At 31.9% G+C, this 27,988-nt stretch overlaps 1 protein-coding gene across 2 annotated transcripts; it reads right to left on the reverse strand.

The window, feature by feature from the left end:
* Positions 1–70: 70 nt before the first annotated feature.
* On the reverse strand, positions 71–27,988 carry LOC118183944 (8.6 kDa transglutaminase substrate-like). Of its 2 annotated transcripts, none has more exons than XM_085810836.1 (4): positions 27,907–27,988; positions 21,860–21,917; positions 11,020–11,149; positions 71–323 (listed from the first exon to the last, which is right to left on the reverse strand). In XM_085810836.1, exons 2-4 carry the CDS (start codon positions 21,907–21,909, stop codon positions 207–209), a joined length of 297 nt encoding a protein of 98 aa, XP_085666962.1. In that variant the 5' UTR covers positions 21,910–21,917; positions 27,907–27,988; the 3' UTR covers positions 71–206. The 2 variants fall into 2 exon arrangements, with proteins under 2 accessions (XP_085666962.1, XP_085666954.1); XM_085810828.1 differs by having other exon boundaries at positions 21,860–21,920; positions 27,907–27,981.

Genomic DNA, 27,988 nt, shown 5'->3' on the forward strand with positions numbered 1-27,988 from the left:
AAAAGTTTTACTGTCTTATAAGATAAACCTTCAAAGCTATTTATATTTCCTAAATAATTAAAAACGTGTGTTGACAATGGAAAAGTTTTATTGCAATCAGATCTGTGTTGTCAGGATGCAGAATGAAATTATTTGAAAAACAAATAGTATATTTTTTGTTTTTAAAGGATGCATCACAGACGTTCGGAAATTCTCATGATAGTTATTTATCTGCATTGGCTTGGATAGTAAGCAGCAAACCTGGGAGATATACCTTTGGGAGGCAAGCATCTTCCGCTGGCACAAAGCTCATTGGAGACTATGCTGCATCTTTCACCAGGACACTATAATAAAATGTTATAAATACATCAACGCAAACTTTAAATTTTAAAAAAACAATCTCAGATTTCACATATATTTTCACATTCATAAAAATTAATGTGCTTCAAGTAGACCAACCTTCTTTCATCAGAATGGATTTGTTCGAATGCAGAATTTCAAGTGCCTAAGATATTGTTATCTTATATTACTCTGAGTATAGCCATTTTTTATGGCAAAGAAGAGAAAAATGTAGTTTCAAGTACTGTGAATTCGAGCAAAATTCTTTTTATTAAGAGAAGAAAATAAAATGTATTTAATTATTGAAAATTAATAAGCTGTCATTTAAAAAGAGTATCACTACTAAACTTTTCAGCAAGTTTCAAAAACTGCGATGCCGTGTTTTTCCGTTAATTAGAAGCATAGCATTCCGAATGCACAATCCAAAACTAGGCAAAATTGCGACGTTAAATTGAACGTAGATTTTGAGTAAAATTCTTCAGATTTTGAAGGCAAACTGACTCAAGTCTCTCATCTTCCGGCACAAAAACATTTTTACAGTAGTTATTTGTTCACCCCTATTGATCCTGGAGAAGTGAGACCTTTATCCGATTCGAATCGCTACAGTTTTATTCAAAGTCTTCATCAGTCTAAAGCTATTATTTTGCCTGATTTAAAACTTTTTTTGCTTTTGGGATTAATGGGCATGTAAATATTTAGTTTGATTATTGAATATGACTCAGCATACGATGATTATTTGCCTAGGCGGACCTCTTCGTGGAGGATTTTGTTAAGAAAACAGGCTCGTGTTGACGTTTCAAAAGGAAAAAAAAAAAAAAAAAAATCAACCTGCAGCCAACCATTAGACGATCTACCAGTACTCAGAGGTCTTTAAAGAGCCGTTCTCACTGGGGTTTATCAGAGCTAACGGAGTCAGTTCCATGTGTCGAGTAACTGCGCTGTGCCTGCAGTTCAGATTTTTCAACTTACTGCCCTACGGAAAAAAAAACTGGTTTTGGAGATGGGTCGGCTACGTCAGCTGTGTCCGTTAGGTCAGATAAACCCCAGTGGGAGGAGCCCTTAACAGCTCGGAGACTGTTGGAGCATTCCTACCTATTTGGCAAGTGCGATCGAGTAAAATATTTTTAGACTTTTTTCATTCTTTTATAATTTTTTGGCAGTTTAGTTAAATTACTAAGTTTATAGTCTGCTATTAATACTTCGTTGCGAGGAACGTTATTACTATAGATCAGGTGTGGCTAAACTTCATTTCAATAAAAGCTACATGTTGAAAATGCAGGAATTCGAGAACTGTTAACTAGATTTTTCCAAAAGCCACAGGTCTATATGTACATCATTTTAAAAGCAGTGCAACATGTTTCAAATGGAAACAAACGTCTGGTAACTTTGTAAAAAGAAGTGAAATAAATTAATTACTTTATTTTGGACATTGGCTAGTTTTAGTTTACCATATTTCATACGTGGATTTTATGTGTATAAGAAGAATAGCACCTTTCCCCTGCGAGAGCCATACGCGTCTCGCGACGCGAGCTGTGGCCATCCCTGCTGTATATATCCTAATTCGTATGTGGGCTGACACAAAGGCTGAATTTTTCTGTTTTAGTATGAATATTTTGTCTGTATTGAAACACTTTTATTCACTGAATTTTACTAAACTGCATAAATTTTATTAACGATAAATGTTACGAAAATTATGGGTGTTAAGAAGAAATGTTACGTTAAATATGGGCAACGAAAAAGCTCATATGTATTGGCTAAGAAAAGAACTTTGATAAAGCAACACATTAATCGATCGCTTTCTTTTCATACGACTAAATTGTTTGTTAACCTGACTCTTAAGAAAATTCTTAAACAGGATAGGATTCAACTTGCTATAGACAAGAGATGGAGGAGGAGAGAACCATTTCAAATTTTTCAAGAAAGACAGCGGTGACTCTATTTAGAGTCTGATTGGACACGTCTGTTTACGAGACCACCTCGAGTGGTGAATTCCCTAAACTGTGTTTTGTGTGACTCCAATCAGCGTATGATTTTTGAATATTTAAATACCTGTATTGCACTTTCTCGGTATGAGGACATTGTTAAAAAGTACTGAAGAGCCCGTGAGGCGCTAATATTTGGCATTTGTAAAATAAATAAAATTAACGAGAAATTACAATGGGATTAGTTACATTATACACCAACTTTTGTAGCATTGCTGGAGCAACTAGCTTTTATTTTACAAATTTTCTTTAATCATTAATTTTATCACTTGACAAGGTTAGTATATGCATTGGGATTCTGAAGGAAACAGAAAACTTCAAATTTTAAAATAAGTACAGATTTTTTATCCCTGAATGTGTACTTCGCCCTTATGTATTACTAGAAAGCTCGGTCATCATACGAAGTGACCGCTGTTCGAGATGTTATAAATTGTAATTAAAATGATTTGTGCAAAGGTGTCTGCTAATTCAAACTGAATTACCCAAGGCAGGCGGCGAGGACGCCTCTTTGCTTACTGCCCCACGGGGTTTCCCCCCTTCTACTTGCTTAATTGCTTAAAGTAGAGTGCGGTTCCCAGACAAAAGCCCACTGGACGAAAGCGCACGCGACAAAAGCCCACAAAAAAAAAAAAAAAAAAAAAAAAAAAAAAAAAAAAAAAGCTCACTATGATAATTGCCCACGCGACAAATACGCACAGCGATGAAAGCGCACATTGATAAAAGCCCACGCTGATAAAAGCACACGTTGATAAAAGTCCACAAAGATATAAGCCCACGCTGATGAAAGCCCACACTGATAAAAGCGCACATAATCTAAAGGGCCTTATGTTTTTTAATTACTAAACCGTGTATTTATAATTTTCATTATAATAAATGGAGTATTCAAATCTGAATTTTAATGTCTCAAATACATGTCTATTTGTATATTTTATCACTACTTCATTTGTTTAATTTATTAGGTTGAAAGCAAACTTTCTATTCTCTGATTAAGTGATTAGCTACAACATTTCGATAATAAATCTGAAATTGCATTTTTTTATTTATTTACTTATTTAACTTTGGTATGTGTATATGAAAATGAAAAATATCATTGTGGAGTTTCTCACATGCTATTTTTAAGGTAATATGGCTGAGATTAAATATAATTATGTTTCATTATTAAAACTATTAACTTTTTAATTAAATACACTTGAATTTTATTTTATTTCTTTTTAATTTTTCCTTTAGTTCCTTTTTAGTTTAGAAATATTAGAACAGTTAAGCGCAATGAAAAATGGGCTAAGAGATATTTTATTCTTCACTTTAGACTGAGCTTATTATGAAAGAGTCATTTTTTAATTAAAATCAAGAAAATATCACTTATTCGTGACATTTTGAGGAACTTTGAAATTCCAAGGCTAAACCCATAACGCTCAGAGGGTTATCAAAGTTTAAACATATTTCTCATTGAAAGCTTTTTTGAATGAATTATAATTTGGCGATTTTCTAGAGATATTTTCTTTTAGATTTCTGAATAAATTAAAACTGTCAGCTGACACCCTGCCAGAAAATGAATTCCAAATGTAACCTCTTAATATTTCAACTACAGCAATTTGGAATAGTGTTTTTAATTTTCATTTTATTAATTTTTTTTGGGGGGGGGGAATGGAACAACTCTTAAAGTCAACATATCTATTTAAATTTAAGTACAATTACCTCAAACTATAGTAATAAATATGTAGCATTTTATTAGAGATTGTGAAGATTACAAAGAACTATGCATATAATAACATCTAATAAAATGTTGTAACTACATAAATATATATTTATAGAATCATCAGATTCAAAGTTCACCGTATTTAGATTCTAAGTATACGTGTTATATAAATTCATCATTCATTAATAGTATTATGTATAGTAATAGAATAATAGTATTAATGTTTCAAATTGTAATTTTTTAATAATTTGTCTTGCATTTGCTGTATATTTGTTCAAGACGTTTGAATATTAATTATATAACATGAAAATTACACAGAAAGCAGCTAATGTTGTACAACAGCTGACTGTGAAAGAAAAATTACAGTGCTCTTAATTAGAGTTATAGTGCTTTTAAATCTCCCTATTGTAAATAGCCGTTTTCTAATTGGCATTAGATTAAATTAATTCCATTATCCATTAGAAAATAATTATAGTGAATTATATCTATTGACGACCATATTATCTTAAAAATAGCATAATCTCAGTCATATTATCTTAAAAATAGCTAATCACTAAACACTGGTACTTCGGTCTGAGGTACGAGTCTCACAAATGGGCTGATTGTATGGAGATTTTCATGGGTTTTCCCATGTGTAACATATGTACGAGCCAGTTTCTCTTAGAAAGTCTTCTACGAAGGCATCCCTCTCCTCAGGCATATAGTCCTCGAGGCTTTGCCGTGCTGACGTACACTAAACCAAACTTACTAATCAACTTGATGTTCAGTAACAACAGAATAAGGATAAAGGTTGAAACCTTTTATCCAAGAGAACTATTTACAAGAATACACCTTGTGCTTAACATATAGACCACTGCTTGTGGTGTTATGCTACGTAGAAGCGAAGGGGCCACCTAATATTTACCTGTAGTAAGTAGACATTAGCTCTACACACTTGACTAGAAAAACAACAACCTTCCGGCGTCTTCGAGTCATAATGAAATTGTGACTCCAGCCAACACTGCAAGTTCTGCCACCGCCGGGGTTAAATTAGATCAAGTAAAATGCATTACATTACATGATATACTATATAGTGATACATAGTTGTACAGGTGCAAGTTTTATGGCGTTATTTATTGTAATGCGTACAGGCATCATGTTTCAGGATATTACATATTGCAATAGATAAAGGTATGTTTCAGGACATTACATATTGCAGTAGATAAAGGCGTGATGAAGATGATAAAGACGTGATGAAGATGATAAAGGCGTGATGTAGATGATGTTCTTTAAGGGCGTGTTTGCAAACATGATTTGTTTACATCAGTGTTTACTATAAAAATTAAGTTAGCACTATAAAATTGTTTACAAAGCTTACTTCATTCTGCATACTTATGCATTTTACATTCCGCATTTTACTGCTTACATTTAAATATTGTTGTATAGATGTGCTGATACTTTAGCTACTCAGTATTGAGGAATGAGTTGCTAAAGTATCAGTACAACCATACAACAATACTTAAATTGTTGTGTTGATATTTTAACAACTCAATCAATAAAATATTGAGTTGCTAAAGTATCAGCACAACTAATAAGCTTAACATTTCAAGGTAATAAATTAAATAGCGGAATTCAAGATTAGCCTAACAGGCTTTCTCAGACAATTAACTTACTGACGCACTTAATGCAACGCCCGCAAATGGCTAAACCCTGACAGAAGAAGTCGACGTAGCCAATTCTTGCATTCCCTTTCAATCTCAAAAGCTTCGCCTTAAATACTCTTAACTCATTTGCATCCTAAACATGTTTACTTACTAACTTATTTACATTCGGATGACGAAGCGGAAAGTAGAATTGACAGTATATGCTGAAATAATACATAACAGAATAGTATTTTCTCCCTCCTTCCAGCATGCGTTCGTGGTGTAATGGTTAGCACACTCGGCGCGTATTCGAGAGGTTCAATTTAGAGTCCCGACGAGTGAATTGCTCATTTTTCACGTCTCTAGTCTACACCTGAACTTAAAAAATAAAGTGGTGGAGGATGACTCTTCTCCACCAAGATTTGACGACTGGGTGCCCCAATACCCAGTCGTCTTTAAAAGGGAAAGTATATATTTTCTCCCTCCTTCCAGAATGCCTTTGTGGCGTAACGGTTAATACAATCGACTCATATTCGAGAGATACAGGCTCTAGTCTCGAAGAGGGCATTTCTTATTTTTCATGTCTCCCGCATAAAATAATAATAATAATAATAATAATAATAATAACTAATGATTCTACAGTAAGAGCTAAAGATCTGTAAAGTATAAAATTCTATATTTAACTCAAGTTGGCTCAGTCTAGACCAGTGATTCTCAACAGTTTTTCCTTCATGTGCCCTTTTCACCATTGCTAAAAGATCATTCAACTTCTCCTTCCCAAAACTTTTAAAGTACATATGCGTTTGTTTAAATATGGATTATTTTTAATGTAAATTAAACAAGTATAAAACATATTGGTAAATACCAAAATTTGAAGAAAAGTGCTTTTTTATATTCATAAACTAAATCTAAATACTTAATACGTAAAGAAAAGGTTGACTAAATTACTCTCTGAAACTGTGAAATTCCCCTTAGGCCTATTTCCTGATTGAGAACCCAAAGTCTAGACAGAATTAGTTTTTAATAGCAACCGAATGCACAGATAATTTAATTTGTCACACTTCTCTTATACTAACTTTTGTTATATTAAACTTACATGATGGATTACGTGCATTTTTTTTTTTTTTTTTTTTTTTTTTTTTTTTTTTTTTTTTGAAAATAAAAGTTAATACACAAATTAAAAGAAAATTATGTTTAAAATTTGATGTTTAATTCAAAAACGTTTATTTGGTAGCCAGACCTAATAAACCTAAGAGATCAAATTTGAAGTACACCTTACTTGTTCTTACTAACTTCTGCTTAATAAATTATTCTTAGGAAAGAACCTTAAAAACTAGTGAAATATTTCATGCTAGAAAACAAGATATTTGAAACTTCTGAACTCATTCAATAAGGGGAAGAATTCTTGAAAACGCAGCTCAATAATTATACATTTTTTTCTACTTGATCGCCAACACGCGAGGCTTATAAGAAATATCTCCTACAGGTTATGTGGCCACTATTTCTGTGGTCAGAATACGAAATTCGTATAGGGAAAACAATGCATTTCGAGGTGAAGAAAATGACCTTAATTTGATACTTTTTCTAAATAATAAATTTTTACATGTTATGTGTTTCTTTTTCTTAATCTAGGCGAAATAATATTCAACATGTAATAACAGCATAAGACCCACAAAAGAAGTGTTGCAGTGAAATTCAGTTTCTAAATGCTGTTTAAATTTGCTTCATTGAAAGTTTTTGTATATGAATAATTACGTTAAATTAAAATGAACTGTTTTAAGCGTTTACAGTCAATTGAGTAACATAATATTTTTTATTGAAATAATTTTATATTCAATGCTTTTAATGTGCAAGATTACTTTTCTTACAACGCTGGGCTCATGGTCCTTAAATCCTCTTGTTCTTGGATTCAGAAACCTGCGTTACTAAAATTATTCGAATAGTTTAACTTTCATATGGTTTCATATTTTTCATTTTAATTTTCATATGGTTGCGTTTTCAACCATATGAAAGTAAAAATGAAAAATATTACTTTTATGTAAATTTTAATATATGTAATAATTTAATTTTTTTAGAAATAGTTCAGTAGTTTTACTTTTAAATAATGGCTTTGCTTTGATATAACAGACATGTTTAATTAGTTCATCAAAAAGTTGTTAGAGACACTATCGAATCAGGAACTAGCATATTTTTCCACTCTGCAGTTTTACTGCAAAAAAAGTGAATCCCTTTAAAAATGGTTAAGAAATATTTAATTCCTTTCGTTTTTCAGTTATTGAAATTTTTAAAATAATTGAAATTCTAACTAAATCCTTAGATAAAACGTTATTCAAGAACTAGACTAAAGGAATGCAATATAAGGGTTAACTTCAGTTATAAACGGAATTTCAGATATTGTTATTTTCTAGTAACTAACAAAAACATTTAAAATCCTCTTTAATTTATTCCTGACCAACCTTTAATTTCTCTCCTGCCACCCCCTCCCTTCTGAGCATGGAGGTAAGAAGTTCTTACCTCCATGCTTCTGAAGCCGTTTTTTGGCACTCCAGATTCGATAGGGGATAAAGTAATTAAGCAAGGCTCTTCTCTCCTTAACTGCTTTTTCACACAGCTGGGGGCAAAAGAAAAGGAACGCAATGGTTTACCGCCTGAATAGCCAACGGCCAGTTAGAAAACTGCATGACTAAAGCCCATAAGACGAATGCCCACTTAAAAACAGCACACATTTTCAGGAAATACAAAATAGCTATGACTTCCTGGAAAATTTTACGAGTAATAATTATTATGATTAAGAATGAAATTTCAAGTGGGAAAGAAATTAATTTATGTAAAATCCAAGTTATCAAAATTTAACTAGATTATTTGAAACCGTGCTTTTGACTCACCATAAAACAGTCTTTGTGATAGCGCACACAAAAGTTTTCTTAATCATAATAGAATACGGTACTTTTATTTTTTTCGTTGAAATGAAAGTTCGGCTTTAATTCTCCATATTAAATTCATTATATGCAAAATTTTCTGCAGTGTTAAATTATTCATAAATTATTCTCTGCATATGATGAAAATTTACATACATTTTATACTCCTTATAGTTTTGTAGAATTAAAAGAAGCAGTGTGGCCAGTATTCCCTTTCACCTCCCTTTGTCGGACTTGTATGAGGGCACTTCCATTTGTCGCGTAAATATAAAAATAAAGCTACATATACATATGTTTTTAATTGTATTATTTTGATTGATTCTCTGTTGTATATACATATAGGATTTTAATTCAGCCAGACCCCAAAATGAAATGTGTTCCGCTATTTAAATTAATTGTTCAATCATTTTTTATTAATTTAATTTATTTTTTATTTTATCTTTATTCATGAATCTGCTTTGTGAAGCTGAAGAAAAAAAGGGAAAATTTTAACGTAGCATATATATCGGTGTGGGCTTTTATCAATGTGGGCTTTTATCTGTGTGGGCTTTCATCAATGTGTGCATCAATGGGTGGGTATTAGTCGCGTGAGCAATTATCGCAGTGGTGTCTTTTTTTCGTGGGCTTTTGTCGCGTGCGCTTTCGTCCAGTGGGCTTTTGTCTGGCCACCGTAGAGTGCAATGAAGGAAACCACTGGCGGTATATTCTTAAGAGCCACCGCTAGCTCAATAAATAAAGGTGATTTAAATAATAAAATGTTAATTAACATGTCAAAGATCTCTTTGTACACTTCATTTCTTGTGTAGATCTTTCCATCCTTTTTAAACTCGCCTTGCAGAGGACCTCAATTATTTTTTAATTTACGTCCGTTCTTTCACGAACTCTTGAACAGACAACATAAAGTTGACCGTGTCCAATTGCAGGCTCAGGTAAAAAAAATGCCAGTACGCTTAAGCCTTTGGCTCTGAGACTTATGGATGGTCATAGCAAAGCAAGTTTTACAGGAAATTGTCTGTGTCTCAATTGAAACAGCAACAACTTCACCCCATTGGCTAGTACAGTTACGCAAGCCACCAATAAACTATCGGCGAGAAACAGACACTTAAGCCGCATATGATAAAGATATTTATTTATTTCATTTTATTTGTTTTTTTCATCGTTGCTGGTTTTTGCCGGTTGCATATTTCCGAAGTCTATTATATATAGATGTTAAATTTATTTATTAAATGTTAAATGCACGTGTTCTTGTATTTTTAATTTTTCCGACTTTCTCATAATATTCGTCACGCGCTGCACTGCACGGGGAATAAAACAACTTACAGTTACGCAAGAAACCAATAAACTATGGGCGACAAACACTTAAGCCGCATATGTATAAGATATCAGGGTTTCTTAAATTTTTTTCAGTCGCGACCCCTTTTTATCACTGAGATTTTTTCGCGACCCCTAGCACCCCATAAAGGGCCATTCACACTGGGGTTTATCTGAGCTAACGGAGTCAGTTCCATATGTTGACTAGCTCCGCTATGCTTGCAGTTCAAATTTTTCAACTTGCTGCCCTGTGGGGAAAAATTGGTTTTGGAAATGGGTCAGCTACTTCAGCTGTGTCCGTTTGCTCAGATAAACTCCAGTGTGAACGGCCTTTAATATTTACAAAAATTTTATGGGACCCCCCATAAGTATTGCGTAAATCCAACACACGCGTGAGTGAAACTGTCATTTTTTTCACTTGTACTTTAATATACTATTGCAGTTTTAGGTCATTAACTTTAAATTCTAATTTTAAGACATAGAACAATGTGAAAATTTTAAGTAACTGACGAAATGGCAGCGTCAAGTGCAGAGCAAGGAAAATGAACGTTTATATTATAAAAAGAATACGTCGAAAAGTTTTCGTTTCATAATTTGTCTGTATTGTCTTATCGTTACCTATTTTCAAATACATTGTGTAAAAACATTTACCCTTTGCTTACTGCCCCACGAGACAGTAATTAATTATTATAATTAATTAATTAGTAATTGTAATTGTAAAATTATTATAATAAGTTAAAGAAATATAAAAATTGCGAAAATTTTAGGCGACCCCTGCTGCAGGTTTCGCTTTCCCCAAGAGGGTCGCGACCCGCATTTTAAGAAACCCTGTATTATATAATCCATCTGATCCATCTGAATAACTGATTTCTAACTGTTTGAAAAAAAAAATAGACTAATATTTTTTAAGCAGCATTTCGCATGATTCCATAATGTTCTCAACTTCTCGACGATTTAAAAAAATAAAAAAGAAATTTTTGTATTCAGATATCAAGTACGGTATCCAGTTTACAGAAAGTTATAGAAAATTTGCTTAATTATTGCATAATATTTAAAATATTTAAATAATTGATAGTTTATAATTTATAAATATGTATTTCTTACATTGTTTGCGATAAAATAGTTTTACTTTTCAAACAAAATGTTCTTCAATGAGATCAATATAAACTTACCCTGTAACAAACAGGACAGCAGCCACAGTAGTCCATATAGTACCCGCATTTGCAATTGTTAATGTATGGGCACAGGCGTCTGTCGCATGCTCCGCAGTTTGATGTATAACATCCCGTTGCAGAAGAAACCCTGTAAGTCGAAATGTGTACTGTCACTTTAGGGCTATAATATGTTTTTTATTTATTCAAAACGTTGTTGCTGAGAACACGAAATTTTAGTGATATATTCGAGGTTGTATTAAAACTTCTATGTACTATTTAGTTTTTAAAAAAATTATCTAGATCAACGCTTGTTAAAATTTTTCATTCATAACCTCTTTTCGTCATCGAGATTTTTCTCGCAGCTCCAGATATTAAGTATAAAAGATGTAAAAACAATAGATATTTTCCCATAAGTAAGTTATATCTTTGGTAAACATTATGCATATGAAAAGTAGAAGTATTTGTTTCAGGTATTAAAAATTAATGATATAAAATTACGTGTTAATAAGACGCGTGTTTTTTTTTTTTTTTTTTTCATAAAAAATTAAATTTCGGTGGGATATTTGACGTTTGAGCGTTGAATGATATTTGGGTTTAATAAGGGTTAAAGCTGAAAAAGTCGTTTCACATTGATGAACGGCCCATATTCGGTGGAGGATTACGTTATTCAAAAATTGATGACTCTAAGTACCGTTGTTTTATCTCAGTCCGAAAAACGTATATGCATTTATGCAGATGCTTCATTATTTAATTTCTTTAAATATAATACAGGGCTGTAATTTTTGGTGGCAACAGTTTGAAAAGTGAATCAACACAAAATGCCAAAACGAAATTAATAGACCTTTTGGACTAACGGCCTTTGAGCTAATAACTACTGTCATAATAATTATTTAAATAAATATTAAAAAATGCGTGACATATCAAATAAAACAGTAAAATGTAATATTCTGCCAAATACTGGCAAAAATTTGCATATCTCGCACAAGTAGCGGTAACAGCCATCAATGAAACCCGGAGATTGTAGCTGTAGCAGCGCAATACAGATTTGAGTAGAGTTTGGATTTGAGGAGGCCATAGCGGAGTAGATGGATTGCAAGTATCATCAGAGAGACTGTGCTCTTCCGAGGAGCCAGCCTCGGTCAAGTCCAGTAGCTTTGTGGTTTCTACCAAAGAGGAGAGGTCAAGTCTGAGTAGCCGAGTGGATTCTATAAGAATATGGCCTTGTCCCAGAGAAACTGAGGGGACTTTACAAAGAAGTTGAAAGACAGTGGCCTTATTTCCAGTTTCTGAGTGGAAGATACCTGAGAGAAACTGTGTGTTAATACTCAGGTGTCCAACATTACCGAAGGCGTTGTTCTGGTTAACGTTCCTGTGTTGGGTTAAGTTTCTTCAAGTTGGTTTAAAAAATAAATTATGTTTTTATTGGAGCCTTTTTGTGTTTTCTACGAAGTTATACTTCGAAGTCAAGATAACCAAGCGTTTTCAAAAATTAAAGTAAGATTCAAGTTCCTAAAAGTTAATAATTTTGTATTGTTCTTACGATGTGCGTACTTGTTGCGATGTTACAGAACAACTGAACTATACTGAAAACGCTTTATCACCACAGTAGTCCCAGCAGCCCCAACCTTATTCTCGACACGCCTGTGTAGCGCAGGACATTACATACTGTGCATTTGCGGCGTATTTTGATTCTGAAATAATTTGTATACTGAAATCATAAAGCAGTCGCTTTTATAATGCGTTTAGTAGTTCTTTTAATGTGTAATATAATTTACAGCTTAAGTTGGCCAACAGTACTATTTTATAACTGTATTGTGCAGAAAATGTAAAATATTAAATTTAAGACAATGAAGAGATTGCGACTAATGTTTCGTCATAATAATTCATGTATCTCATTAATCATGTATTTAATTAATTATTCATGTATCTGAATTGATATTTTTTTTACCCCCAACATTTCGCTTTACGACTTCATTTTGAGTCTTGACCCACAGTTTAAGAAAGGCTGATTTAGATCAACGTAGTTCAGTTCTTCTTTCATATTTAAGAAGCGCTGATGCACATTGTATATCCAGAAAGTAAAATCTGTTTGGTAATAAACAATGAACGAAAGAAGTTAATTGAACAACTCCTTTTTTATTATTAAAGTATTACTTTTCATGATTATTCCAGACAGGCAGCCATGACGCCGACGGTTCTGTCATGCTCAAAGGGGAAAAAAATGTAGATCCTCTTTATAAACTTCTTTCGCGAAACCACTGAGAAATGCAATTATTAATGAGTTCAGTCCATTGAAAATGTCAGTTAGCTTGCTGAAGCTCTTCTTCGTCAACGAAATGCTTTCAACATTAAAACTTCTTTGATTTTGTGAAAAGATTTTAAGGACTGTAGGCTTTGTGGTTTTAAATTTCCCACTGAAATTTCTGAAAACATTATTTTTAGATGGGATGATTACGAGCAGACGTCGTTCTAGCCGCATGGCATCACATCAGAATGAGACACAAACAAGAAAAATGGAAGATAAACGGGAAAAAAGATGGTAAGTTTGTTTGTGGAAAGCCCTTACTGACAAATAAGATTTCTCTCTAGCAAATAATAATTGCCTTTCTCAGTAGACAAGCAGCAGAAGCGTTTGATGAATACAAAAATTTCTATTCTGGTACAACAACTGCTCCAGTATAATGGGTGTTTCTGGAGAACATTTATTAAAAAAATATTTGCTTTTAAAACGAAAAGGTTTCGTCCTATAAATTTCTTTCATTTTATTATTCTAATTACTATCATCGTCATCATCAAATAAATATTACTTTCTAATGGAAAGTCTTGTGTAACTACCCCATAGAGCACGTATTTTTTATATGGTAATATAGCGAATAGCTAGTTTTGTAGTAAAGTGCGACTTTTCGTTTTTCTTCTATCTGCCTTCCTTTTGTGCTGAACTCGGCACATCATCATGATATTAGATTTACGAAATGAAGCTTTTATTTCCTTTAAAACTAACTTCGTCATCTTCTGAGGTTTTATACGTTTCAATGACACGGCAAGAAAATAATTCATTTAAATAATCACCAATAGGAAAATGTAGAAAGGTGCGAAAAAGATTATTAGTGTAATTAAACTACTGCACTTCAGAGATTTGAAGTTTTGTCTGTGTATAAGCATCTTAAGAAAGAGAATTTTAAATAAATAAATAAAAATTACTAATAAACTTCTCAACTTAATTGCACTTTACATTTCTCTGTTCACGACCTAGAAAGCTTGAGATTCTGCTTAAGAAGTTTTCATATTTAAAAATTTTTATTTCGGATTATATTTTAAAGACAAATTCTATTATTATTTTAGTTAATGTTCAAGTTCAGAAGTATAAAGTTTTTCTACTTCTGATAAATATAAATCACATTATTTTTTTTCATCATAGTCCACATTGAAATTCTTTTAATTTGAATTATTTATAGGTATTTGCTTTCTAAGTGTTAACATAGAAATCAAAATTACACATTGTTCATGTGAATAATTAAATAATTCTGTCATGTTCTAAATTTCTTACTCAGTTTCCATGGAAAAATTACCATGAATCATTGTTAGTTGAAATGGAATGATTATTTGGCAATTTAATAGAGTTATAGATTTAAATTTGATGAAGCTTAAAGAATGACTGTTATATTTAATGCACTATTCCGGTAACATTTAGATATAATGCATTTCACTCCAAATAGAGATCAGTTATGTGTAAATGAAATTAGCAATATTTTAGTTTCATTATTTGTATTTTAAGACTTTACAGCTGTCTGCGGTCTCTGCAGTAAATTAATTTTCATTTGCCTCAATTTTTCTTCAATATTTTGAAGTTCTAGTAGTTGAATATATACTTCTATTTTCTAGGATCAAGTATGTCTGCAACAGCTTAACCATTTTCCAGTTTATAGGATGGGGCAGAAAACCTAACAGTTTTAAAAAGGAAATGTCATAACAAATATAAAGAACCCATTGGTATGCATTTTATAATTTTACATTTAAATGTATGCCATTATGCGGGGAATAAATATAAAAAATACGCTTATATTAAGTTCTGAAAAATGACATTTTTCAACTATCATCCTGTTTGGTCCATACACTACTGAAGTCGATCAGCAAAACTTCGTATAATGTGTCAATATTTCTCTTGATGTGGAAACTACCTCACGTTGAAGGACGGCCTCTAGTTAAGGTAAAGAGGTTATCACACATGGCTATAGTCCCTGCTAGACGGGACTTTTCTGAGAAATGAGATTCTGGTACCACTGGTTTAAAAGGGAGTATTCCTAGAAAAAAGAGCCCCGCCTGAAGCGAAGTCCCGCCTAGTTACGGAAGCAATGTTGCGGCTACGCGGGATTTTTTCAAACCTCACCGAAAATGTCTCGGGTCCCGGGTAGAGACAACCATTCAGACGAAAGTTCTGCTTCTGAAGGATAACGTGATCCCGATTTGAGCGATAATCGATTACTGTTTGGCGTTTAAGTCTTTGTAGTAAATGAGAATGGTAACCTAGCTACGTGGGCTTCCTGGAATTGTGCGGGTTCTTAGAATTGTCCCTTTCGACGTCAAGTCCCGCGTAGCCGAAACATAATGTGATGGTCTGTTGACGTACATTCTTGATTTTAAGCAACTGAATGCGAATGTTCCAGGAACAGTAATAGAAATGTTCCAGGAACATCCTCCTTAACGCATCTGTCAAATCTCTCATCATGTGCGTAATTGCCCCATCCTGTTGATACTACAAGTTGATTCAGTCTGGGCGCCTTCTCTGAAGTTCTGAAACATTGCGGTGTGCATTCACTGTTACTCCCTCAACATTTTTCTCAAAGAAACCCCGTCCAATGACCCCAAAATTTGACATTCTACACTATTATTATGAGTATAATGGACGCTCATGAAGTTTTACGAAGTTTTGATCAGTGTGTGGACAGAGGAGAATGACATTTGTAACATGTCATTTTGAGAACTGAATATTAACATAATATATATAGATTCAATAACGGCATATGTTTAAATGCAAAGCTACAACTTGAACAAAAGTGAGTTTTTGTATTTACTGCATTATTTCATTGCAAAAACCAACAAACTTTCTGCAACATCCCGTATAAAACACGATTGATTTTCCGAGAAGGAAAATTATGATTTAAATCTCAAAATTTTCGTGCCAAATCTCTTGATAAATTAAGTGTTATTGAAGCGAATTTAAACAACAATTTCAGTTTTATTTTTAGGCAAAATTCTTTAGACTTCATTCTGAAGAAAATGGTCATAGATCTCAGTAAAATATATGAATAACCGCAATTTTAACAGTTTTCTTCCAACTGTAATTTAGTCTGCATGGGGGGGGGGAGAGTATCATACTTTTTCGACTCTAAAGCGCTTCTTTTTTCCCATCATCAAAAATGGGATGCATCTTAGAATTGTAGATATTCCCAAATTACTACACATTCTGAAGTAATTCATTTTTTGGAAAAAAATACTGTTAATAAATCTACAGTACTGTTAATTACAGTACTGTTAATAAATCGGCATCGATTACTAAAAAACATTTGCTCTATCCTGAGTTTTATTTCAGTTACTTAATTTGGTTAGAACCAACATTTTTCTCTTCTTATTGGTGTTAGTAAGAGGTATATATTAAAATTTACGATATTTTAAAGTAAAAAAAATAACAGTCTTAACAGTTTTAAGATCATGTAACACCATGGAGGTTCCAATCTTCCAACGATTTGTTCTTCTGCTTTACTTTTCTAACTAACATAGAGATTAGGCTTTGTTAGATTGTAGGGATTGGGCCTGTTGAGTGTAACTTGTGGCAAATCTTTGAATAGAAGCGTAAGCGACTTATCACTAAGATGAAACAGAACTTGAGTAGGGCGTAAAAAAATCTTTTATTCAGAAGTCAAAATAATTTAACAGAAGGTAGTTTCTGAGCTTACGAACCAGCTAACATGGCGTAAATCAAAAGAGAAGGAATTCAAATCTAAAACTAAATTAAATCTTAAGTCACCCCAAAGGCTACACATAAACAAGTAACCCTCAAAATTGGCTCAAGCGTATACCGGCGCGAAAAGCACTATTGGCAGGAATAATGCAACGCCGAAAACAGACTGCTGTCGAAGAACTGCAACTAATAAAGTGGACTTCAGAAGGCGAAACACGTTCCGAATAAACAATCTAAAAACTTCCTTTTAAATACTATCTCTTTGTACCTGATTTTAATACGCGCGAACTAAAAATCAGCATTCTGGCAGGGAAACGGAAAGGAAGAATAATACTAAATCTACTTAACAAAAAATATTTAGATAAAAATCAATAAATTCTTACAAGATGGTAACAATCGGTATTATTTTTGTCAGGGAGGGAAAAAAAAAAAAAAAAAAAAAAAAACTGGCGTTGACACCACATGACTTCCTTGTACGGTCTAATAAATTATGCACATTACTGCGTTTCATTTAAACTTATTTCCTCGAATTTCATTAGAGATATATTTCTCATTCAATCAATTCAGTCCTCACTTCGCGGGAAGGCAAAAATACGTAAAAACTCAAAACATTATTTCACATTAAAAATTGTAAAATACGGAAAAGACCTAAAACACGAAGTGCAGTTAAAAATTGTTAAAAAATTGTTAATTAAAATTAGAGTTTCTACGCAAAAACAATTTCGAAAACATTCTACACAAAATTTTTGGTGCACAAAATCGAAAATCAACTTCCGGCAACATTGGGCAAAAAGACACTGCAGTTGGTTCACCAACTAATTTAATTCCCTGTTCTATTAAGAGTTGCAAATGTAAACAAATGGCGGCATCCTTATGTTTAACCCGCCACTTTTAAATTATTAACAAATCTACAACTATTGCATGCAGATCACTAAAGGCATAAACACCTTAACCGAAACATAACAATATAATTCAATCACTTTCAAATGGAAAAATGCACATTTTACTGACATATAAGAATAGAAAAACTGAGTTCACTTAGCCGGGTAATAGAATGGGTATATACGAGGCGTATTCGAAAACTAAGTACCGTTTTGAAAAAAAAAAAAAAAAAAAAAAAAAAAAAAACAGTTAAACAATTTTTTCGAATTCAATTTTATTTTTACATGAAAATACATGTCTTAAACTATTTTTCAACATAGTTTCCGCCAATGATCAAACACTTGTCATAGCGGGTGACCAGTTTTTGTATACCATCGTCAAAGAAACTTCCCGCCAGTTTCGATAACCACGACTCCCCAGCATTTTTCGTGTCATCGTCAGATCCAAAGCGCTTGCCATCAAGCTCGCGCTTCATGTGCAGGAACAAGTGATAGTCGGACGGCGCCAATTCCGGGCTGTACGGCGGGTGATCGAACTGCTCCCAATGAAACTGTCGAATTAACGATTGAGTGACACCAGCAGTATGGGGCCGAGCATTGTCATGGAGCAACACAATTCCTTTACTGAGTATTCCTCTTCGTTTGTTTTGAATGGCACGCCTTAGTTTTGTTAAAGTCTCACAAATATCGTGCCGCATTAATGGTTTCACCTCTGGGAAGAAATTCAGTAAGCAAAACGCCTTTCCTATCCCAGAAGACAGTGCACATGATTTTTTGTGATAACATTGTCACTTTGAACTTTTGTTTTTTCGGAGAATGAGTGTGTCTCCACTCCATCGATTGTTGTTTCGATTCTGGTGTGAAATGACACACCCAAGTTTCATCACTCACAATTTGGTTTAAAAAGTTTTCTCCCTCATCACTGTACCGCGTGAGAAATGTCAGGGCACTACCAAGTCGCTTTGTTTTGTGAACATCAGTGAGCATTTTTGGAACCCATCGGGAACACAGTTTGCGATAATTCAAGCGGTCAGACACAATTTCGAACAAAACAGTACGTGAAATTTGTGGAAATGCCTCTGAAAGAGTTGTCATTGTGAAGCTTTTGTTCTCATGAATTGCTTCATCAACTTTCCTTACCAAATCATCGGTGACAACAGAAGGCCGACCACTCCGAGCCTCGGCGTGGACATTTGTTCGACCTGCATTAAACATTCTTACCCACTTTCTCACCATTCCATCACTTATCGCGTATTCACCGTAAATTTCTGTCACTTGACGATAAATTTCGGCCGGTTTAACATTCCTCGCGTTCAAAAATTTAATCACGGCACGAATCTCACAGTCAGCGGGAGAACTAATTGTCTTAAACATTTTGAATGTGCACAGCAAACTGAAAACACAACATAGAGCAACCAAAATGGCGACTATTGAAAGTCAGTGAACAAGAAAGACTAGTGCGCATGCGCGGGACGCTACGTATGTATACAGTGACTCCCAAAAGTGTTCGTACACTTATGATTTTCATTGAAATAGAGCTCTATCCATTAATTAAAAGTAAACTTTCTGCATGAGATTTTAATAATAAGATCTATAATCTATTCGTAACAAAATAACATGAAATATTTTTAAAATATAGCGGAACTTTATTTTTAAGAAATTAATAATCAAAAAATGATAAACATTTTATCTCACAAAAGTCTTCGTACACTGAAATATTTTTGGATAAAATCAAAATTAGAATTATCGTTTGCCGCTTTTTTTAATTTTTGCATTGTGGTGGCATTTGAAAAAATCGTTTGCTTTAATTTTTTATTGTTTACTTCATAATATTCTATTTATTATTGAAAAATGGGTTGCAGTCGTAAAGAAATTACAAACAGCATTCGAAAATTGATAATTTTTCACCATAGTAGTGGTAAATCAATTCGAAATATCGCTAAATTAGTTAATTTATCCCATTCTACAGTGCAGTATGTGATAAAACGCTTTAAAGAAGAAAATCGGATTGGAAACAAGTTAAGAAAAGGTCGATCGAGAAAGTTAACTGTTCGACGAGTTCTCAGAGGAGCTGGATTACAAGGGCCCGTAAAAAAATTTTTGTTAGGGAGAAAAACAGAAAGCTTAGGCTTTCATTCGCAAAATTAATTATAAATACACCCGAAACATACTGGAATAATGTCCTATTTGCTGATGAAAGCAAATTTAATATTTTGGGTTCCGATGGTCGAATAACTGTATGGAGAAGAAAAAAATGAGAAACTTCATACTGAGAACTTAGTTGGAACAGTTAAGAATGGCGGCGGAGGTGTTCTTGTGTGTGGTGGGGGGGGGGCATGACAGCATCAGGACTAGGTAATTTGGTATTTATTGATGGCATAATGAATCATTCTCTTTATTTAAATATTTTAAGAGACAATTTAAAATTATCAGCCCAAAATTTGGGTATTGGAAACAACTTTATTTTTAATCATGATAACGATCCTAAGTATACGGCTCTCAACGTTCTCCTGTAGTGTCTCTATAATTGTCCATAGGTTTTGAAAACACCACCTCAGTCGCCAGATTTAAACCCCATAAAACACATTTGGAAAGAGCTGGAGGTTAGAGTACGAAAACACGACATCAAAACGAAAAGCAATCTCAAAACAGCCATGATGCAAGAATGGATGAACATTGATACAGAAATTACAAAAAAAAAAAAAAAAAAAAAAAAAAGTAAAATCTATTTCCAGACGTTTAAAAGCTGTTGTGGATGCTAAAGGATATTATCCTACTAATATTAATTTAACGAAAAATTAAAATGTTTACTAATATGTCAAGATTTTTTTGTTGAAGTGTAAGAAGACTTTTGTGAGATAAAATGTTTGTCATTTCTTGATTATTAATTTCTTAAAAATAAAGTTTCGCTATATTTAAAAAATATTTCACGATACGAATATATTATAGATTTTATTATTAAAACCTCATTCAGAAAATTTTGTTACGAATAGATTATAGATCTTATCATTAAAATCTGATTCAGAAAGTTTACTTTTAATGAATGGATAGAGCCCTATTTCAATGAAAATCATAAGTGTACGAACACGTTTTTGGAAGCCATTGCATATATTGTAGATTGGTTCGAAGCAATAATCAATCATTTATTTGTTTGCAATTAAATTTCATTAACTTTTATTTGCTTTTTACAAACAGAGAATGTTTGTTAAATATATATATATATAAGTTTGGTGTAGCCGGTTGCAACCAAAAAGGGAACTGACCAACTACGTGTTACAGCAGTTCCATATACGAAATTGCAATGTTTTACAGTCTCTCGTTTTCGAGTTATGAGAGGCACATTCATACGTACGTACAGAGGTCACGAGGAAAATCTCTTTTGAATCCACTTTACAACCCGTTTTGGAAAAAAAAAAAAAAAATTCTTTATTCTATCTGTACGTACAGATAGGACGCAGAGACATCGTTGAAATAGATTGCAAAGCGATCAAAATGCATATTTTCATTCAAACATGATATTCGAAAATTTTCTAGATTACCATATTTCCTTAATTTCGTACACAAAATAAAAAGGAAATGAAAAATTTACCTGATTTTCATGCTGGTTGTGCTTCAGCAACATTCGTTTCTTATAATTTTCAGTGTTTACGGTTACTATTTAATTTACGTGTAATACATATGTAGGAATAAATATTTCTCTTTAGAATCAAAAGAGAAAATCAGTTTCGATATTCTGATAAACTAACGCCTTCATATGTTAAAAGCGGGAATATAAAATATTAAACTGCAATTTTTTTTTTTTTTTCATTCTGCATCAAAAGAGAAATCAGTGATAATAACTAAGAAGAAATAGAGAAACAACCACAGGTTTAAGAAAAACTCCTATAAATTGTTATAAATCCTTTTCCGTTCATAAAATAGAATACTGAAAACAGTAGAAGCTGGGAATGTAAACAATTTATTTTGCATTTGTTTAAAAATTGAATAATTAAAAAAAAAATAATACAAGCCAACTTACATCAACCATAGTGTCACCGCCAACACAGAAATCTGTACGATCGCTTGCATCGTTTAGGCTGCTAAAAAGGAAATGAAATGTAAAATTTGGAGTTACATTTTAGAATAGTAAAACAGACTAGTTATTCCCGACTAGTTACTTTATTCCCAGGTATATGTTATATACTGCACAGTGCAAAAACGAATCTATGGAATTTGGCTCAGATATTGTCCAACAATAAAAATATACACCACGAAGCAGATTTTCTTCCCCCTACCAAAATTCGGCATACGCGCATACACACACATATATATAAATAGATAGGTAATAAATCTAATATTGAGCGATTTTTTAAGCATTTTTCTCACATATCTTCATTTAATGAAAAAATAGTCCTAGATTATTACCATCTCCATTATCGGATATAAAGGGGGGAGGAATCTTTTAAATGAAGATTATTCGGAATTTCCTAACTTCATTTACTGAGTTTTGCCCTTGTTTCCAAAAGCGTTTTCGATTTTTTTCGATCACTGCATGCTCGTCATTTTAAAATTTGAACATCCAAAAGCACATCACCATAAAATTAATTAATTTTCTCTAATTATAAAGCAAACTTTTCACTCTCAATTAAAGCACAATTGATCAATCAAATATTAATTAGACAGTTTTCTATATCCCCCCTAATATAATACAAATATCGAACAATAATATTGTACAAAAATTTCGCGCCCTTATCTGAACGGTGGAATGATTCAAAAATATTTTGCTGGGAGTTTCTTAGTTTTATGATTATATGTCCTAAGCGATTTTCTACATACCTTTCCTCAATATATCGCATAAAAATTTCGTGGTTTCGTGACTTCATATGCAGTAGTGTGATAGGAGTGGAATGATTCAAAGATATTTTGCTGAGAATTTCTTGATTTTATGATTATATGTATATAATATTTTCTTTTTGTTTTCGCTACTATTGTATCATATTTTTTCCTTGCTATGTCATTTATTTGTTATTTAGTGTATATATACATATCCATAATTTAAGTTTCCCTATTTAGAGCTGCCTACAGCCTTAACTGTTCATTAGAAAAGTGTCAAGCTTTGTGTATGACGTAATACAGATATAAAAAAGGCATTTAATAAAAAAACAAATTTGTGCCAAATAACGGCAGTAGAAGGCCTTTTATTAATAAATTACATATTTGACTCTATTTTTTATCTGTACAATTTTGACGTATAAGAACTTATGCTCTACATGTTGATCATCTTTGCCATCTGAAATCCGAAATATCGTCCAGTGTTCTAATGTTCGCAAGATCGATTGTTCCATAGTCGAGCGAAGCTTCTGCCTAGATACTTGTATATTACTTATGTGTTACGAAATGGTGTCTTTAGGTCGAGAAATTTGCTTAGATTTCATGGCTGACTAGATAATATTTCAAAGTTCCAGAAATCCCAGAATCGCATTTGGAAATCGGGAAGAGCAGAGCGGTGGTTGATGACCCTTTCTTTTCTTAGATAAAATACCTTTTGAGAATATTCTTAACATATCGTGAGTGATAGCACCGTGCCATGCGACAACTTCTGAAGACTGGTTACGATTGCAGACACTTCTGAATAGGGGAGTTTTAATTACGGACACCCTACATATCAATAAAATTTAAAAATCGATGTTTAGAATTATTTGCAAGGAAATTTACTGGGCTATCCTTTTGACATCTATCTATTCTTCTTAACATTTCATTTTCAAAGTTCATTCTCTTAATATTATTGCTATAATCAGTAAAATCTTACGAACGGATAAAATTTACATTTGTATTAAGAATTATTATAAATTTCAATGAAAATAGAGTTAGAAAAAAGTATGGAAAGTAGTTATTGGGTTTTAAATTATATTAAAATATTCATTTAAATGTATATTCTGTGAATAAAATGAGTTTATGATAAGGTGAGATTTTCATTTTATTCATTTTTGTTATATGCTTTCATTATTATGCATTTCATTTTATTTTTATACCTTTAATGTCTTAGTATTAATGTTAAAGGTAAAATTTTATCAGTAGCTTAGCAAGTTTTTTTTTTAATCAGCAACAATTAATATATAAGATCATTACCTTTCAATCCGAATTATATATTATTAAAGAATATTAGGATAGTTTTATATATATAAGAGTTTTGAAATTTCAAAATTAAGATTATAATAAATTATTAAAGTCGCGCAGTACGTTGCGAAATTAATTAAAAATTAAAATTGGTGTTTAACAGTCTAACAATAAAAATAAAATATCAAAACTGAAACAAAAAAATATTATAATAAGCAATTGAAACTTCTTTAGTCTTTTTCGAAAAGTAGCCAAAAAAGTGTCGAAAGAACCATACTTCTGTATTATATCTGGATGATTATAAATTCATGAAATAAATGAAAAACAAATTAATATATTATTTTAGTAACATTTAAAAAAATATTATGAGGCCACTAAAAATTTTTGTTACAAAAGTAAAAATGAATCCACTAAAATAAAGTGTAAAAAAAGATCAAAGAATTTTCAACCAGTTCCTCTACCTACCCCCTTCAAGTCTTTTGTACGCATAAAACGCACATTAAGTCTCTAGCTTCGAGTTACAAAATCTCTTGTAAGCTGCATTCCATGCAGACTCCTCATAGCAAGCACTGCATCATCATAAGTACATATATACAGACACACACACATATATATGTAGACATAAAGTAAGAAATTTAGAACCAATTTTTCACAAAGACCAAAAACTGAAATTCTTAAGTAATAAATTTCAAATAATCCTATAATGCAAAAAAGAATTGAATAAATGTTAAAACCAAAGCACTTAAAACAAGCAAAACTCTAATTCAAAATATCAATGAAATTTAAAGAAAAAAGAACATAATAGAAGAGGAACTCAATCAATCTCAATGCCACTTCGTCAGGAGAAGGAACTTTGAAATCAATTGAAATCTCTCTTCCACAAAAAACCTTGCTTTTCAGTGTCTAGAATTAGCGGATGAATCATTTCACTGTATTTTAATTATAATACTAGTTCACCTTAAAATTCTGGGCTCTCCTTAAAGCAAGGAAAAAACAAAGTAAATTCTAATCAATTTTTTTTACCTTTAAATAAAGCGAACTCTATTCAAAGAATTGAAAATGTAAGTGAAAATTCAAATCAAAATTTTACCTTAAAACAAAGAGAACATCATCCAAAGAATTGAAAACGTAAGTGAAATTGTGAAACTTTAGGGAAAAGACTTAACCTAAACGAAATTGAAATAAAAACTCAAAAGAAATAATTAAAAACTTAGAGTATTTTCAACTAGAACACAACCGAAACTATGAAAAAGATTGTTACAGTAATGACAATTTAGGTTTGCCAGTTTGGCGTTATTGGCGAAACTAAAATTCAGTGGCATGAAAGTAATCCCTTAAAAGTCGAAAAATTGCAACAAAATATTGAATTTTGAAACCAAAAGAAAAAGTTAATTATTTTAAATTTAAAATAGATATTTTGAAAAAGAAAAAAACATGACTTTACTAATTAAAAGGAAATTTAAAACATTTTTTAATTATTTCTTGTGTGTTTTTATTTCAATTCCGTTTAGATTAAGTCTTTTCACTACAGTCCTATAATTTCACTTACATTTTCAATTCTTTGGATAATGTTTTCTTTGCTTCAAGGTAAAATTTTGATTTGAATTTTTCACTAAAGTATTTTATTACTTCACTTACGTTTTCAATTCTTTGAATAGACTTCTTTTTATTTCAACGTTAAAAAAAAGAAAAAATTAGAATTTACTTTGTTTCTTTCTTGCTTCGGGAAGGGGCCAGAATTTTCGGAAACTTTTTTTAATTAAAATGCATTGAAATGGTTTTTCAGCTAATCCTGGATACAGAAAAGCAAGGTCTTTTCGGGAAAGAGATATTTCAATTGATTCCAAAGTTCCTCCTCCTGACGAAGTGGCATTGATGTTGATTGAATGATGTTGATGATTGAATTCCTCTTCTATTTAGGTTTTTTTCTTTAAATTTCATTGATATTTTGAATTGGGGCATTGCTTGTTTGAAGTGTTTGGTTTTAACATTTATTAAATTCCTTTTTGCATTTATAGGATTATTTGAAAATTTATTACTTTATTCTCGGTTAATGAATTTAATCTCGGTTTTGGTCTTTGTAAAAAATTGGTTCTAAATTTCTTACTTTAAGTCGTTCTGATAATTTTTCAGCAGCTTAATGTGCGAAAATGCTAGGCATGATTATATTATATTAAAAAAATAGTTTTGTAATTTTATATATATATTCAAATATGTGTATATATATAGAGAGAGAGAGAGAATTTTATAATTGCTTTATACGAATACAGAATATTTGTTAAATTCATATATATATATATATGTACACATATTTGAATTTCACAAATATTCTCTCATTCGTCTAAAGCTAATTTAACTCTAATTAAAATCTAATTTTTAAATTATGAAAACTTAACTGTATAAAAATAAAAGATTAATTATTGCTGCGAACTAATTTGCAGTATCATTTAAATTTAGAGAGCATATGTAAATTAAGTGAAAGGATCTAAAATCATGAAAAAATATTTAATAATCCAAAAATTAATCCTAAAAATTTAAAGAATTTTTAAGACTAAATTAATTTGCATAAAGTGAATAATTGTTGAGCAGGCAGGAGACAGTTCTTTTCAAGGGGAAGTTCCCTCCAAACCTAACTCTTCAATTACTCAATTCGTCTTTTGTCATTCATACAGGCATGGGTTATTATTCGAGATCAAATATATAAGTATTATTCAAGACCAAAAGTAAAAACCAAAATGTAGTGAATTGCTTAAATAAGAAATTTTTATTATTAAAGAATTTAGAGATTGACACTATTATTAGATTATTACTGTTTGATTTATTACAGTAATATTAGATCTGTTACGATCAGTATATATTAGATCTCTTTCGGAGAAATATCAATCCTAGCCTGGAAGAAGGCAAGCATTGACTTTTGTGATATTCATGTAAGATAAACTCACCAGCGGCTAAGCGGTAAAATCGCTGAACACTAGTAGTTCCAACTTCAGTTCGATTCCACGCGAACGGGCTGGCTGCATACATGTTTTCGTGCTTTCCTCATGTATGATGTGTGTATGAGCCAGTTTTCCTTAAAAAGTCTTCCACAAATGCATCACTTCCATTAAGCAGATAGCCCTAGTGTGCTTTGCCGTAATTAGTTTAACCTATCTAAACCATACAAGATGAAGCAACAGTTTCAGTATGAATGGTCATAGAGATTTCTATATCCGAATCTATGAAATTTTAAGGAAGCAACGAATGCAATAAGATTATACACAGTGTGAAAAAGGGGAGTAAAGTCATATATCGATGATTCCTATACTGGTCTTGGATGATTCCTATAAAATGCTGTTTATACTATGTTTGTTTTTTGGCTTCTCTTCTAGCAGTGGCCAGCAATAGATATGAAATATATGATATATATGGGCCAGCAATATATACGATAACTTCTGTAATCAGTATTTATTATGAGTTTTGTGTTCTTTTTGTATGAAGTGCGGTCTGAGAAAAGTAACTGTTTAACTAAATGCTTTTCGCAAACGCTTTCCTTAGGTTTAAAAAAAAAAGTTTAGTAGCATTAGGGTTTATTGACGTATAGAATATTCTGAGTTCGACATACTGAGAAAAATCAACGTTATATATTTTAATAAATTTTACATGTCATTGAGTTCGACTTAAAAACTTAGCTATCAAAACGCAAATAATGGAGGTTCTGTTGTAAATTTCAGCCATGTTTAAATGAAATTTTTACCTCGAAAGGGCTATATTAGTCTCGAAATGTGATTTTGCGTTGTCTCCGGTTTCATTCAAATTTGTTGCCATTCCAGTCTGTTGTTTGTTATTTGGAAAACGTAAGATTTTATCGATTTGCAAAATGATTTAATAAAAGTTAAATTCTTTTATTTTACTTTAAAAATTGCAAGTAGCATTTCTAGCAGTTCAAACATAGGTTAAAAAAAAGATTGCATCATACTGAAAATTACTTACCTTAAATTTATGGTAGTAAGAAGAGTGCTAAATCACTTTACAATCTCTTGCAACTTAAAGAATGATAATTCACAGAAGACTA

Source organism: Stegodyphus dumicola, chromosome 1 (genome assembly GCF_044657685.1).
Source record: "Stegodyphus dumicola isolate Sdum_Otavi_A_Nest chromosome 1, ASM4465768v1".
NCBI classification, from domain to species: Eukaryota; Metazoa; Arthropoda; class Arachnida; order Araneae; family Eresidae; genus Stegodyphus; species Stegodyphus dumicola.